The 16,547-nt window shown below is 40.4% G+C and overlaps 1 protein-coding gene across 1 annotated transcript in view; it reads right to left on the reverse strand.

Moving 5' to 3' along the window:
* The window catches only part of MINDY3 (MINDY lysine 48 deubiquitinase 3), a 49,228-nt gene extending 44,771 nt beyond the window's left edge, over positions 1-4,457 (reverse strand). The window contains exon 1 of the mRNA XM_021551759.2: positions 4,310-4,457. Coding sequence (XP_021407434.1) covers positions 4,310-4,406 — 97 coding nt within the window. The 5' untranslated portion in view covers positions 4,407-4,457. The remainder of the gene's footprint in view (positions 1-4,309) is intronic.
* Positions 4,458-16,547: the final 12,090 nt, after the last annotated feature.

A 16,547-nucleotide genomic window follows, 5' to 3' on the forward strand; every position in this document is an offset into this window, starting at 1 on the left:
TATCTATCATACAGCTCTTTTCACTCAAAGAAAAAAAAAAAAAAGGTGTAACACAGCCAAAATATTGTTTTAAAATTAATTTCCTTGTCTTTTATCCATGAGTATAATTAGAAACATTTCCCTACAAGAAACATAAAATAATGTCATTACCATATATCTTCCGTGTCATCTCTAACCCTATTAAACACTGCATTGACCCAATTTTTTCAACATCGCTACTGCTCTGCTGCTTTAACCTTTTGGGGCAGCGTGGCAGGGAGATGAAGTGGATCTAAGTTCCTGTTGGTGGCCAGTGCATTGCCCAATATTTTGAGCAATGACACTGAGAAATTAGTTTGTCCACTATAATCACACAACACAAAGTTTTATTCTCCTTATTTCCCCATTTTGCATTTATGAATGTCCATATTTCTTTCTTGCATCTACTTCTTAGCTCTTCTATGTACAGTTTACCAAAATTAGTGTATGACTTACTTAACCACTGTTGTCCTTCATCTAATATACCACATCACAGCCCAAAGTACTACAAAACCCATTCAATCTTCTATTATGACTACTACACTGCCTTCTTGCATCTTTTTATTACTAGCCTATTTCTAAAAAATATTTTTTTTTCCATGAAAGGCACCATAGATGTAACTGTCATTTCACAAAGGATGCTGTGTCTCTTCAGTATTTTCACTCTGTACAAAACTCAGTTCTACCTGACTGAAGAGACAAGGGAATTAGCAAAGAGCACGCAACACTAACAGGCGATCCTTGCTGATCCAGTCTAGCTATAAAGACGCTGCACTATCCACCTTTTGTCCTAGAATCACAGAATATGTTGAGTTGGAAGGGAACCACATGGATCATCAAGTCCAACCCCTGTTCCTGTACATGACACCCTAAGAGTCGTACCATGTGCCTGAGAGTCCTCCTGTCCAAACGCACCTGAACTCTGCCAGGCTTGGTGCTAAAACCACTTACGTGGGAAGCCCGTTCCAGTGCTCAACCACCTTCTGGTTTTTCAAACCTTTTCCTGATACCAACCTAAACCTCCTCTGACTCAGTTTCATGCTGTTTTCTCAAGTCCTGTCAGTGGTCACAAGAGTGAAGAGATCAGTACCTGCCCCTTCACTTCCCCTTGTGTGGATGTTGAAGACCATGAGGAGGTCTCCCCTCAGTCTCCTCCAAGCTGAACGAACCAAGTGACTTCAGCCACCTCTCACCATGGAAGTGCATTTCTTTTTCTCTTTTGGGATACAAAAACTGCCTGACAGAAACACTAGAACAACACATTATTACCCAGGCATGAGGTTTACAATGTACCTTAATGTTTCATTATTTCTCTAGCACTGGGAATAGAATGATACCCATTTTGCTGGTGGCTTTGGGTTTTCCACGCGTATCATTACAGTAAAATGAAACTTCTGAAATTTTCTGTGGGGAGAAAAAACCTCAACAAACAAAAACCATTTTCCTGCCCACATAAAGAAAGGAGGATTTACTATAGCAATACCACAACAAAACTCCACTGAGCAGATTGTGGCTAAAGAGACAAAAGTCCTGTAAGGGATTGAGGAATGTATACAAACTACCTGGTAGGCTACCAGGAAGCCACAAGAGAATCCAAACAAAATGGACCTTTTTACACTGTATCTATATACACAAACTGTACTTCCCACTATGCTTTTGCGGTTAAATGCTTCTTGGAGAAGACCAATCCATATCTTTCTTTCCAAGAACCAGGGAGAACACAGCTTACGTAATTCTGAAAGGATGCTGTGCCCAAGCCTGCCAGACACTTATATTGGACAGACATAATGTCTCATGTCTTGGGGATGATCTGAAGAGCAGTTCTATACATGAAATTTGTGCCTTGGATCAATGGAGAAATTTACTCCTAACATAGGTATGTTCCTTTAGGGTTCAGTCATCTTCTCAGCTCCCTCCCAAGTCTTCACATCTATGCCAGGAAACACCAAAGAGCAGACTGAGGCTTTGGACTACATTCCTGTGTCTGCTTTCAGGATTCTAGTAAATGGAATCCACAAGGTTCAAACTCACACAAAAACCCTCACAACAACTTTACAGCCATACCTTTGTTAGGTCTGGAATAAAACAAATATATTTAAAGTTGCCAATGCAGAAACCTGAGGGAATTACTGCTACTAACTTCCAACAAACACCCACGTGAGCTGGAGTCAGTTCTGTATCTGCTTGCAAATCAGCCTGTCTTCAAACGAGTATGATGGTCAATGAGCCTGGTGCATAACAGAATGCACCGTCTTCACTGAGAAACTAACAGCTATCAGTCTTACCTTCCCCAACACCCTCCCTACTGCCTACTTTTCTTCCCAAATGAAAATCATACCTCTCAGCTTCCAAAGGGTTTGAGAAAGGATCAGATGATGTTCAGCAAGTATCCAAAATAAATGCCAGTGCTGGCACTACAATCGAAAGAAATAAAAACAAACAAAAAAATCCAACCCCGAATTAGTTGTTTGATGCCTTCAGCACTTTTTATGTGGAACAGAGTCTATCTTTTAGACTTTCAAGTTTTCGGAAATAATAAAGCTTTATATATTCGTTTGTGTGTTTTTTCTTTTAAATCCTGATGAGTCAGTGTTGATGGGCCTCCTTTGCAGCAAGTAAATGCTGCAGAACTTTTTCAACAAGATAGAAACTGAAAGCTGGGTGAAAGTATTATGCAGCGACACAAGGTAAGTGATTGGAACTGACTGTTTTGATTCTCAGTACAAGACCTCCAATCAGTCTAACTTAATGCCACAGGGGTTTGCTACACAAAATTGATTATACTGAGAGGGATACAGAGAAGGTAACAGATACACTACATATTCTAGTCACAGGACTTTCCCTAAAGACAGATTGGAAATAGCTCCATTGCAGAAGCCACCAAGAACTCCAGAGACCTTTTCCATTAAGTCTTCACTCAATCACAAGTACAGCGCATTATAACACACATTTTAACAAATTTTGAAATTGCTGAAATTTCTCATAAAACTATCTTTAAACCTTCAAATGTGGTAATCCAACATTACCAGTTAAATAATTAAGCCTTTAAACACCAATTCCTCTTTTCTGACTTTGCCGACACCTTATACTGAAACCGCAACATTACCAAAACTTAAAGAGATATTACAGAAAGTAATTACATATCAATAAACAATTTTATTAGGAAAAGCAATGGCTTTGCTGTGCCTGCTTAAATTCTAGATCTTCGGAGGAATTTGGCTTTTTTTTCCTAAATATTTATCACTGAGTTATCTGAAGACAGATAAACCTAGGGAAAAAAATATGAGTCTGGTAATATACTATGTCCAGTAGTGAGGAGCAGCTATGTAGCTCCCAAATCTACTGAAACGATACAGATGACAACAACCTTGTTAAAAAAATAAAAAGGAACAGAGGGCACTAAGAAACTTCTGTTTCAAACAACTTTAACCAAAGACCTGGATATATTTCTTTTTTATCTATAAATTCCACTATACACTATTTCACCTACAAATTTTCTCCAGGAATCAATAATTTTATCATGAACATGAATCATTACTGCAATTCCTCCAAACCCACAGTCAGTTATAGAAAAGGCTATTATTCCCTTCTTTCAGCCAGGACAGGCACACAGACTGATTCCTTGCATGTAATTCTTATAGGCAAGCATTGCAACTGCACTTTTAAGGATCACCAACAAGTTTCCATCAAGAAGAAATGATGCATTGGATACACAACTCAGATGCAGAAAAAACCACCTTACAAATACGACACGTTCCCGCGTTACTAGTGCTTTACCTCTCGACATGTCCTAATACTGGCATGCACCTGCTTCCACATGGTCAAATAAGCAGTTCAAAAATCAAATTTGTCTCTGTCCCAAGTTCGGCCCCGCTTTACTGTGACTCATATGTTCATCACGAAAAAACCAAAACCAAAGCACAACTTATGTTCGTTTCCACAAGCTACGTAAAATCACGGCATTAGACGTTGTTGTTATATTTAAGAAATTCAGACCCTTCTCTAGGCAATTTTAAGCTCCTGTGGAGATGTGTGAGTAAAGACGATTATGCTGCAAAAAACCACAATAATTATTTAGCAAGGGAAGCTGCTGCATCATTTTCCCGCGTGGGCCAGCGCCGAGGTGCCGCTGGCACAGGCGCAGGAGCAGCGCCCGTGGCACGGCGCCCCTCAGCGCTCGGACCCGCGGCGCGGGGGCGGCGCGGGGCGCTGCGGGCGGGCGCTGCGGGCGTGCCGCGGCGGGCGGGCAGCGGGGCGGGAAGGGCCGGCGGGGCACGGCGCACGCAGGTACCTTGCGCCCAGCGGCAGAAGATGGTGTCGGCCAGCCCGCGGGGCCCGGCCTTCTTGCCCCACACCAGGTGGACGAGCTCCTGGCCCGCCTCGGACATGGCGGGGCGGCGGCGGCCCCGGCGCCGGGCGGGCGCGGCGGCTCCGGCGGTTCCGGCGGCCCCTGCGCAGAGAGGCGGGGCGGGGCCGCGCGGGCGGGGCGGGGCCGCGCGGGCGGGGCGGGGCCGCGCAGAGAGGCGGGGCGGGGCCGCGCGGGCGGGGCGGGGCCGCGCGGGCGGGGCGGGGCCGAGCTGAGCCGGGCCGGGCCGGGGCGGGGCGGGCCGGGCCGGGGCGGGGCGGGGCGGGCCGGGGCGGGCCGGGGCGGGCCGGGCCGGGGCGGCTCTTCCGCTCCCCCAGCAGGCCCTGGTGCTTCCGCGGGCCGGGGTCGTGTGGGGCTGGTCGGTGCTGTGACAGGTCCGGGACGGAGCTGTTCCCTTAGGGAGCAGCCTTTCGACCTGAACGTTCCCGAGATGAAGCTGTTTTGTAGTCGCACTTGGAATTTTTCCTGCCGTGCGCAGCCTAAATGGAGCTGCGGTGTTTTGCCTACTTTCTTAATTGCTGTATCGATAAGGTTGGAAGGGAGCTCTGGAGATGGAGAATCATAGAACCATCGATGTTGGAAGAGACCTTTACGAGCATCATGTGCAACCATCACCCAGCAGTGCCACCGTAACCCCTAAACCACATCGCTGAGCGCCAGATCCTGTTAAACACTTCGGGCATGCTGGCTGCACCACCTCCCTGGGCAGCCTATTCCAATGCCTGACCATCGTAATGCTGAAAAAGGTTTTTCTAATAATCTAATCTGAATCTCCCTTTTGACAGTCAAATCTCCACATCAGCTTGTCCAAGCCTTTTCTAAGGCGAATCACCTGTGACAGGAAAGTTTCCAGGTGGGATTTGAATGTCTTTGGAGAAAGGCTTCATGACCTCCCTGGGTAGTCTGTGCCAGTGCACTGCCGCCCCCAATGTAAAAAAAAATTGTACTTTATGTTGAGGTGGAACTTTGTGTATTTTAGTTTATGGCTGCTGCTCATCTTGTTGCTGGGCACCGGTGAAAAGAGCCTGGCACCACCCTCTTGGCATTCACCTTTGAGGTATTTATCTGCATTGATAAAATTCCCTTTCAGTCTTCTCTAGACTGAATATGCCCAGTTCCAGCAATCCCTGCTTGTACAAGAGATGGTGCAGTCCATTAATCATTTGCTTGGCCCACCACTGGACCCTCTCCAGTAGTTGCTTGTTTTTCATCATACACTTAAGTGCTTTTATAAAGATTGAGCACATATTGAGGCTATTACATGTACAATCATTCTCAATTAAATATGAAAATAACCAATATCAAGCATGCTTCTGAGTTTTCTGACATGTCATACCACAAATTGATCAGAAGATGGGGTGGTTGTACTTCTGATTTTTAAATGTTTTCAAGTATATGCACAGTTAAGCATTTTCTGAATAATTACTGACAAGTCATCAGTTTCCTTCAATACCAATAATCAGAATGGATTCTGGGAATAAATAATGCAATTATAATGGATACTTTTTGATTTTTAGCATGAAGAAAGAACTTCAAACAATGACAAGGAATTTAATTAGAATTAAAGGCATAATGACAACAAAATTAAGTTCTGTATGTACTATAGCAAAGGTCATCATGTTGCTAGGTTTTGTGTCTTTCAAATCAATAGTGCAGTAAAAAAGCAAATTTTGATATACCAGATAGATACGCCAGACTTGAAATTGTAAACATCTCATGAGCAGGAGGAAAATACCAAAGTGCATTTATTTTAAAGTGTGTTGTTTCATATACATGTGAAGTATTTCAGAAAAGTAATTGTCAAAATGGTGCCATGGTGCAAGTCTAAGTCAGCTCAACAAATTTCAGACTATATCCATTAACAGGAAGGTTTTACAAGGCAGAGGAAAGAAGTGCAAGTTTTAGGCCAGCTTTTCAAGTTCCTGGGCTTGTTGTAGGGAAGAAAATTTATATTGTCATGGATGCTCAGGGTGCAATCCAAAAAACAATTCAGTAGAGAGAGGGAAGAAGGCACTGTAAAACAAGGATACTGAACCTGCAATGGGTTGATGGCGACTGCTGTATGCAAGAGAAATTGTATAGCATCACCCAGAAGCACCAAAAGGCTGGAAAAGCTCCTCCTCCACTTCCATCTCTGGTGTCATGGATCATTGACGCTGTTGAGGCAGATCAGGAATGAACAGACTCTGCTCAGAAGGCTGCTGAGAATAGAATTCCAATTTATTTCAAAATGCATTGCTCTATATACAGAGCCTCGTCCAGGCTAATTCCATTGGTCCTGAAGTGAAAACAACCAACACCATTGGTGCAGAGTGCATGACACACAGTGATAGAACTTAACTATAAACAATGTGAACAACAAGGAGATAAAAGGTTATTTACATTCTTCTCCAACTCTTTCCCAGGCTTCTGCCTGGCTAGAAATTCTCAGTTTCTCTCTTTGAATCTGAGACCGACAGATCATCACTTCAAGAAAAAACATTTTGTGTGTCTACAGAAGAGCAATGAAGCTGGTGAAGGGTTCAGAGAGTGAGTCATGAAGAGTGGCTGAGGGAGCTGAGATTGTTTAGCCTGGAGAAGGGGAGGCTCCGGATGGGCCTTGTCACTCTCTGTAGCTACCTGAAAGCAGGTTGTAGCCAGGTGAGGGGTGGGCTCTTCTCCCAGGCAACCAGCAACAGGATGAGAGGACATAGTCTCAAGCTGCACCAGGATTGGTTCAGGTTTGACACCAGGAAGAATTTTTTATGGAGAAGATCATCAAGCATTGGAGTGGACTGCTCAGGGAGGTGGTGGAGTCACCATCCCTAAAGCTGTTCAAGGAACGGCTGGCTGCACGTGTCACTCAGTGCCATGGTCTAGTTGACAAGGTGGCGATCTTGAAGGACTTGATGGGCTTGATCTGGAAGGTCTTTTCCAGCTTAAATGACTCTGACTCTGTGGTGATTGTGGAAATGAAGCTAATGAGCATGCCCTTTGATTTCATAGGAACACACAGGTATTCACAGTGAAACTTTCCCACATGTAAGGAAAAGCTGAGTCGCAATCTGGAGAGTTGTGAGCCAGAAGAGATTCCACAGTTTACTGTGATCTAAATTAAAGTGCAACAAATTTACTTTGTCACCATGGAGTGGAAGAATGCTGATAAGCATTCTTCAAATCTGTATTACAGACCTGCAGGTGACCTAGCAGCTCATATCTCCTGTAACATTACAACATAAAATTAAATATATATTTCCAACCTGAGTTAGAATGACAAATTGCCACATTTTGGTGCAGCAGCAGTATTTTGTGACTGGTTTGCAGCTAATGCCTTGTGTTGTGTAAAAATGCTCTTACCAGCAACTGATGTGAAATGTGATGTTGCTAATTTGATCTGTATAATTTGGTATGAGAAAACACATTTTCAGAGTTACTCACAATACTGGCAAAAGCAAAGACAATAATGAGAGACACAAGATGTTAAGTGATTTCACCCATCTTGATTTGGTTGGCATACAGAACATGGAATTCAAAATAGACAAATAAAAATTAATTCTTCTAGGAACAAGGGTGCAATTCTGGGGATATGTGCCAACTGGAACAATCTGTCATGCTGGTTAGGAAAAGCATTGGGAAATTATTTCAGAAATACTATGAAGCATCACTGAAATCATTAGCCTCACTAATAAAAATGGTAAAAAAACTATATATCAACTGTGGCAAACAACACTATGAGCAAATGAGACTCTGGATGTCATCAGTTTTTTATAAGTGTTGGGTATTCATAAGATAATGATGTGTTGCATATGTCTATCAAAGATTTGGACAAGAAGCTTTAATGTGAATTTGTGTAGATAGCTGAGTTTCAGTTAATGAGCAGGAAACTAAAAAGGATGATTAGAAGAAAATACAAGATCAGTCGTACAATAGCACATTGACAGCTATGCTAGATTTCAGAAATAAATGTAGGTGAATTGAAGTCAGAACTCTTAACAAAGAGAGTGCAAATCTGCATACTACCACTTCAAAATAGTATTTTAGAAAATTATGAAACTGGTACTTAAATCCTTTTTCTGTGGACTCTGGGATTTAAAAACTCGTCTATGAAGTCAGGGCTTAGTGGAAGATAAACAGCATCTTTATCTGCATTTTGGGTCTTTTAAGTCCTTCAAGTATTTAGAGGTGTGAAAACAGAGAAAGACTGAAAATTACTGCTCTGCAGCATTGTTTAGTTATATTATGAATAATATGTATCGATTTTACACTGCTTTTTCAAATAGTTTCTCTTAATGCAGTGGGTTTTTTTTCCTTTTTTTAATGTTGGACTGCCATCTTGTGGTTGGTTTGGTGACTTAAGGGGCACCTTTTTTTCTTTGCGCAGTGCAGCTGATTATCTTTGCAGGCTAGTGTGGTGGGTTTAGGGTTTTAGGAAAACATAGCAGATACTGTTCTCTCCCTTCTAATCTCTAATCCAAACTCAGATTAGTTTGATTCTATTGGTTGCAGTATGTTACATTTTAGAACAGCTCTCCACTAGACAGAAGGAGTAGGTAAAGAACATAAACGTATAGTCTCCAAGTAGGCAGTCCCATTTGGTTTACTTAATATATTTTTAAGAATTATATCTCGTCATGAAACTTTTTATTGAGAATTTATGGGTTTACTGCTATGAACTGTTGACAGACAGCAGTACAAGTGACAGACATTGTAGATTTTTTGCCAGACATAACTCAGTAAAGTTCATCTACACTGAGATAGTTTTGCCTTACTTGTCTTTAAAAAAGCTGGCTTGGGTGATAGGAAAAACAAATCTATTAATTAATAGCAGGCTACTTAGTCCATACAGATCCATAGGGAATTGCAATGGTCTTGTATTACTAAATTGTTCTGAGGAGGTAAAAATGCATATTAAATATTTCTACAGTTCCCTCTTCTGTTTACTCCCTTCTTTTAATTACCTCACCCTGTGCTTCTGGCCTCTCAACCCAACAAAACAAAAATCAGTCTATCAATCAGAGCTGTATAGAAAAAATGTTACTAAGAAGTTGAAACTTTTGGTAGGCTAGAAAATGTTGTTGAACCAAATCACAGAAAAGTTTAGCTGTCTACCTGTTGGGGTTGGATGCCTGCTTCCTACTGGTGTGAATCTATCTGGACTTTGTTATAGTACAATATGAAGTGCTATATGACTATTTGCTTTCAGGGTGATCACTGAGGAGAAATTTTAATATCAGAAGTCATGCTCAAAACTCCATTTGTGCACATTTGTGATTGAGGAATGATGAATGTCACCAGCTTACAAAATGCTGATTACTCCATCCCTTGTTGGAGAGGCAAGTTTTGGAGTGTAGCTGACATTGATTTTTCCAACTGTTTCTTCTTACTGAAGGGGTTAAGGTAATTGTATTAGCAGTAATGGCAAAGTGGTGATGGGAAGAGAGGCTGATCCCTGTTTTGTGCTGAGGTCAGAAAATGGGACAATATATGGAAGAGACAAGAACATGGTCATGCTTATCTGCCCAGTGTACCCATCCTAAATTGGGGTAGCTTAATAGGGCGTTTTGTCTGGCAAAGGAAAAGGTCCTACAATCTAGAGCAGATTAAGGTGCTTTTTGCCAGGAGAAAGACTGGGAGGAAAATTGGGACCCAAAATTTAAGTTCTTCAAGTGTCAGGAGACATCTTATGGCCCTGACACTTTCATGGTCCCCTTTGTCTCTCCTTAGACCTCTTTGTTTTGAGAAGAGGGTAAAACTTTCATTTTGACCTATGTATTAGAACCAAATTCTCTGAGAAGATAAGAGTCCAAGTCTAAGAACAGAAGGCTCTCATGTCTCTTATTTCCTCTTTTGAAATGATTAATTAGTGTTAGGTGGAAAAATTTCCTAGTTTACTGGCTCCTGCTGAAATTACAGAAGAGAGCAAAAGGGCAATTTCATAGTAGGCATCTGCCCTCAGAATCTGTTGATGAGACTAAACAAGCCAGTGATTGTCCTGTGCATGTGAATGCTTGGGATTGTCATCTTTGTGGAATGGGAAGGCATTTCAGAAGAATCACAACTTTCTTTGATAGCAAGGTAAAAAAGAATTATTTCTTGTGTATATATAATATATTATTTCTTATATATATAACATATATATAAATAGTGTCTTAATGCTATAGACAATAGATTACTTTTGGGTGAGCTGTTTAAAACTGATGGAGCTAAAACTCCATCATTTTCAGTAACACCAATGAGTGAATATCCTTGTACTCCTAGGATAACCTACATCAGATCATAACCATTCTACTCACTGTTGCATTTAATTTAGGATTCATAAGTGTATGGAAGAAGAAAATGGATTATTTCAAAAACAGTCATTCATTTTTTGCAAGTTACAATGGCAATTTTCATGTTGTTTAAAGACAAGAGTCATCTTTTCCCTCCCAAAGCATCCTGAGGTTCTCTATTATTTTCAGATAAAATGATCTTATGGAGACTGGTAAAGTTAAACATCCATTATCTTTACATGGTCAACTTAGTGTGTAGCTCTCAGCACATGCTTTGGATTATGGGCTTCCAATTTTTGTGAAAAAAAGAGAAAAAAATGACATTGTAATTGGCAAGGAAAAAAGTAGGTAATTATTAAGACTATTAGTAGTATAATTAAATTAAGGATGTCAAGTTCCAGCACAATGATACTAATACTATATCTCTGGCATTATTAGTTAGAAGTGGCTCAGGTAAGCTTAAAGCCCAATTATGCAGTAGGCTAATAACTTGCTGTGCAGTCAGTATCCTCTGGTTAATTGCAGAGTTTGCCTGGCAGTGACAATGCACAAAAGGGAAGATAAAAGGCATTTAGATTCATCAAATTTAGTAATGTGAACTGCATTTCAAACAAAAAAGTTATTTGGTACAAAGCACTGGATTTTTGATTTCAGAAAAAGTTGAATTGAAACAAATTAATTGCACTGGAATGTTAAAATAATTAAATATACATTATTTAGTCAAAATCAAAACAGGAAAGTTCCAGTCCTCTAAAAGGAATGGTTTCCAGCAGAAGATGCCATCAACGTGTTTAGACTAGCTTTACTTTTTAACTTGGAAAGTTGGTTTGACTGGGGAAGTTTTGTTTTCAAGCAGTTGATGTGTTGGGAGAATGCAGAATGAAGAAGTGGTTCAGAGGTAGGAGGTTTACAGGTTTTCTGTTTCAAAGTCCTCTTTTTTAAAACTCTGACACACTGGTCCTCACCTCCCCTTCATCTACAATACTTCTGTTTAATAATGCTTGCTTTTTTCATTAATTTTCCATCCTAAACCATTGTTTTGTCTCTTAAGTATTAATCTAAATGTTACTGCTTTTTTTATTCTTGCAGCAATCTATTCCTTCCTATATGATATTATGTCCTTATTTGTGATGAAAAATCATGATTTCATCTCTTTTCACAGAGGCAGCTGAAAATCCCATCTGCTTTCATACTGATACTCTTTGTGCAAGAATCTGTAAGTTCTTTGGGCCTGTGACAGTGCAACCTTAAAAAGTATCACATACTTAAGACATTTTAAGAATACATAAGGAGGAATGCAAGGATCAAATTAAAAAGGAGCACCCATATTAGGAACACTGATATATGTCTAGAGGAGATGTTGGGCAGTACTGAGAAAAGCACCCATCAAATGAGAAAATTCAGGGAAAGGGGTTTTAAGAGTAACTTCATTATTGAGTTGAGATGGTCTTTTCTTTCATCAAAAGATGAATTCCTACTTTCTCTTCATAAAATGTTATCATCACACTAAATAAAAATAAAACATAGGATTTTATACATAATTATATTTATATATAGCTTATTTTATAGATTGTACTTGTGTGCATCATGCACTCAAGCTCGACCTTTGGAAGAATGCAACCAGTGTTTGCTTTGGATCATTGAAATTAACTGGCTTTCCACACTTGAATGAAAATTCTTTGCCCGGTAGAGGGTGTAGTAGTTCTTAGAATAGCTAGAGTACTGCTACTTAGCTTAACTAAATTCGGTGAAAAAAAAAATTCTCAGCACATTCGTGTGGGTAAGAAATTAAGGGTCAGGGACTTTTGCTGATTTATAGCAGCTGAACATCTGCTTTGGAATACACAAAGTGAAGGATTCAAATTTACAGTTTCCCACAACAACCATGACTTGTCTCTGTTTTACATACTGTTGGCATTTTTACTGACAATTTTTGTTCTTGAGCATATAAACCGTGTTAGTATTTGGGTTGTTGGGGTTTTTTTTCTTTTAAATTTCTCCCCAAACAAAATTATGCTTATATTTTTGTTTTCTTCCCATTCTTTTATTTTTAAAAAAACCAGAAGAATAAATACTAGTAAAATCTAATAACCTTTCTCCTGTCATTCTAAGCAGCAATTGATAGACATCAAAGCTTCAAGAGAAGATTGTGATCTCGAACTTTCTAGATCAATTAGGAACATATTCTCAATACCACATTTCTCTTTCACTTAAAACTGTGTAGATGAATCGGAGCATTTCCTCAACACTACATTTGATAATACACTACAAGTTAACACCATATATTCCTCAAATAAAATACTTGGAATGATTCATATGCCCTACAGAGTATAACTGCAAGTATTATAACTGTTACATTTTATTTTAATTTTGCCAATAGATGGAAATAAACAAGTTTTCTTGTTTTGTACAAATTCAGTTTTCTTTGGGTTTTGTGAAACTAACAATTCCAGAAAGTCCTGAGCTTATTAAGAGATGCTTTTTTCTTCTTTTTTTGCTTCCCTCCTGCCTCTTCAAAATATACTAAGTAGCTTTGGGTATTACATATTCTTAGAAACCTGAAAATTAATGCTAAAAAGAAATCAGCTCATTCAGCACAACAGTGGGACTGCTGCTGCTAACACTGCTTTAAGAAAAATAATCAGCACATAAATTTAAAGTATTATGGCAACTCTCATCTTAAGATGCCTGGCTGTGGAAAACAGAGGAGACAGTCTGATATTCAAGCATCTTGTCACAGTCACTAGAAATGGTTGAAGTTTAAATACTTGTTATTAAATGTATGAAACTGGTAGTGTCAGAGCCTGTTCTGCAATTTGACATATGGTACATCCTTGCATAGTGTTTTACAAAACTTAACATTACATGAAGTGCATATGGATGGGTTTCAAAAGCCATTTGCCTCTCCTGTTGCCTCACTAATTTATTTTTGCTTTAAAAAACTTCATAAGCAGTCAGCATTAGTATATTTTCAGCATCATCACCTATGTACAGTGAAATCCTAGTGCAGCTCTCCTCTTTTTATGATAGCTTCATTTTGTAGCAGTGCAACTAAAAGCAAAACTGAGGAGCTCATCAAGAGATGTGAATGTAAGTCAGTGCTATGATGACTCACACAACGACAGAGAAACGTTTTTGGCTTGGAAAATTTTTCATATGACATTGAAAAGAAAAAACCATGTGTGGCTTAGCATGGCAAAATTTTTAACAAGCTTTGTGTATTTTAGTGACGAAATCTGTTAATTTCAGGCAATGAGTGAGAAGGACATATACTCTATAAATATTGCACTTACGAGCTTCCAGTGTTGATGCGTTTGCATGAGAACTTGCTACAACTGACAGAGAAAATGAAAATCCCAACTCCTTTTTGAATTTTAGAGGGCATCATGCTTACAATGAGCACAAACCTTGGGGAAAGAGAAGTTTCCCAACAAAATTTCAGAAGAAAATGCAAGGCCAGCAGACAACAAACTGGTTTTGGCTTCCCAGATTTCTGAATTTTTATTCTCAAGTTTGCACCAGTCAGAAACAGTTGCCGTGGAGCTGCTTCTTATGTACTCTGGCCAGCTCTCATCTCTGATAAGCTTTCTTTACCTATATATCCTCTGCACCATGTGCTCTGGGAGGATCATCTGCCTTCTATTCTGTGATGACATTACCAGCTAAGCCGTTAAGAGTGATGGATGTTGTATTGCAAGTCTTTTAAGAATGTACATAGTGCTCCTACAGCCAAACCGGTGAGCTGAATAAATAGATGGTATGATGGGTAGAAAACTAGCTCAGCCATTGAACTCTAATGTAGTGATTACCAGTACAAAGCTCACCTGGCAGCAAAGTATGAGTTGCTTGCCTCAGGGATTGATTCCACCCATACTTGTTCTCAGTAACAGCTTGGATGACTGATCAAGTGCATCCTGCACTGGTTTGCAGATATATGAATTAGGAAGGACGTTCAATACATTGGGGTGCAGCACTGCTGTTTAAAGGAACTTTGTCAGGCTCCAGAAATGGGCTATCAAGGACCTCAGGAAAATTACCAAAGGAGAATACAGAGTGCCAGGATAGAATAAACCCATGGAACAGCTCAGGCCAGTGCTGGCTGGTTGATAAGCAGCTTGACAGAAAAGGACCTAAGGCCCCTGTGGGCAGTGAGTTGCACTCAGTCACCAGTGAGCTGGCTAAGATGGGCATCTGCATCATGGGCTGTGCTAGGAAGAAAGTAGCCAGCAGCTGAAGAGAAATAGTGGTTCTTTCCCCTCATCGAGCACTTGTGGGACCACATCTCTAGTGCCGTGTCCAGTTTTGGGCTCCCCAACACAGAAAAGAGATATTGACATAATGGAGCAAGTGCATCAGAGAGCCATTTTCACATCTGGGGACTCCAGCATATGATGTACAAGGAGAGATGTGTTTTTTCTGTCCTAAGTAGAGAAGGCTAATCCTCTATATGCCTCCCTCGACAGGAGAGTGTTGAAAAGACAGAGCTAGACTCTTCTCAGAGCAGGACAGTGGGAGGACAAGAGCCTGTGACCAGAAGTTAGAACACTGGAACATTTGAAACCCATCCCAGTGCAAGGGGAAAACCTTTGCCTTGAGTGGTCAAATGCTGCAACAGATTGCTTGTATAGGTTGTGGAATCTCCACTCAAGCAGACTAGCCACTTTAACTAGCCACTGCCTTCAGCATTAGGATCTGAATAGACTTACACTGAGTAGGGTGTTGTGTTTTCCTGTGGTTCCTTCCAACTACTTCTATCTAAGGTAGTCATTGTAGGAGGGTGGATTGTAAGATAATAGAGATAGTGCTGAAGGCAATCTCACCCCTGAGGAGCTGCAGCTGAACTAATTACCAAAGAGTAGAAACAGCCTTGCCCTTAACTGGTCACAGTGTCCAATAAGGATGGGTGGTATAAAAGAGTGGATTAGCTGGTTAGGAGGAGAGTTGGAGTCAGCTGGCTGTGCTGTGAGGAGTAAGGGTCAGGTGGTTGTGCAAGGGACAGTAAGGGCTGGTATCTGCTAGGGACAGGCAGGAGTCAGTCGGCCATGTGGAAGAAAGAGGAAAGGAGTCAGTGGAGCTGTCCATGAGAACTCGCAGAGAGAAGGTGTGAAAGTTTTACAGCAGGGTGATGAACTGATGGTGACAGTCAGTTCCCATCCACTGTCAACTGGTGCCAAGCACTGATGCTGACAAGTCATTGAATGCACATGGACTGATGCCAGTAAGAGAGGTTTTTCTCTCTTCAATCATAGTTTTGAAGTGACAGGTACAGGTCAGTAGTGTTTTGTTTTGCAGGGGAATATATAAAAATGAAGCAACTAAAATGAAAGAAAAAGAAATCAGTTGTGAATTTTCATTTGTATAGTGTGTTGCTTGAATCTTAGAAGTGCATGAATAGTATTGTATGTATTGCACTTTCTCTATCATTTGATAACTTGTCTCACAAGAACATCATAGTAATTGCGGTCACCAGCTATTTGCCTACACCAATGAATCCAGCTAAAACCTAGACTTTTTGCTTTTCCTGGTCTGTTTTCTTTTTTCCTGTAGTTTCTGATTTCCAGGCTAATTGTGATGATGATGTGTATTCCTTCTGCTGAGAGAAGTTTATTAGTAATTTTGAAGCCTTGTCTTCAATGGAGAGGTGAAGTAATTTTATTGTAGCAACCGCATACAGAGTTAGTATAAATTGTATACTGAGTGCTTTGATTAACAGCTTAGCAGTTTCCTACTTGAAGTGTCTTGGTGCTTTTCCACTATGTTACTAGCTAGAAAATTAACAGGCTTTGACATTTTCTCCACTGACAGTCCAATATTTGAAAGCCTAAAAGAGAAATGCTTGCATGTAGGCTAGTAACTAGTTACAGGATCATCTTTGTTCTCTCAGGCTAATACTCCAGAGAGGAAAAGCACCAAGA

Source organism: Lonchura striata, chromosome 1, assembly GCF_046129695.1.
Source record: "Lonchura striata isolate bLonStr1 chromosome 1, bLonStr1.mat, whole genome shotgun sequence".
NCBI classification, from domain to species: domain Eukaryota; kingdom Metazoa; phylum Chordata; class Aves; order Passeriformes; family Estrildidae; genus Lonchura; species Lonchura striata.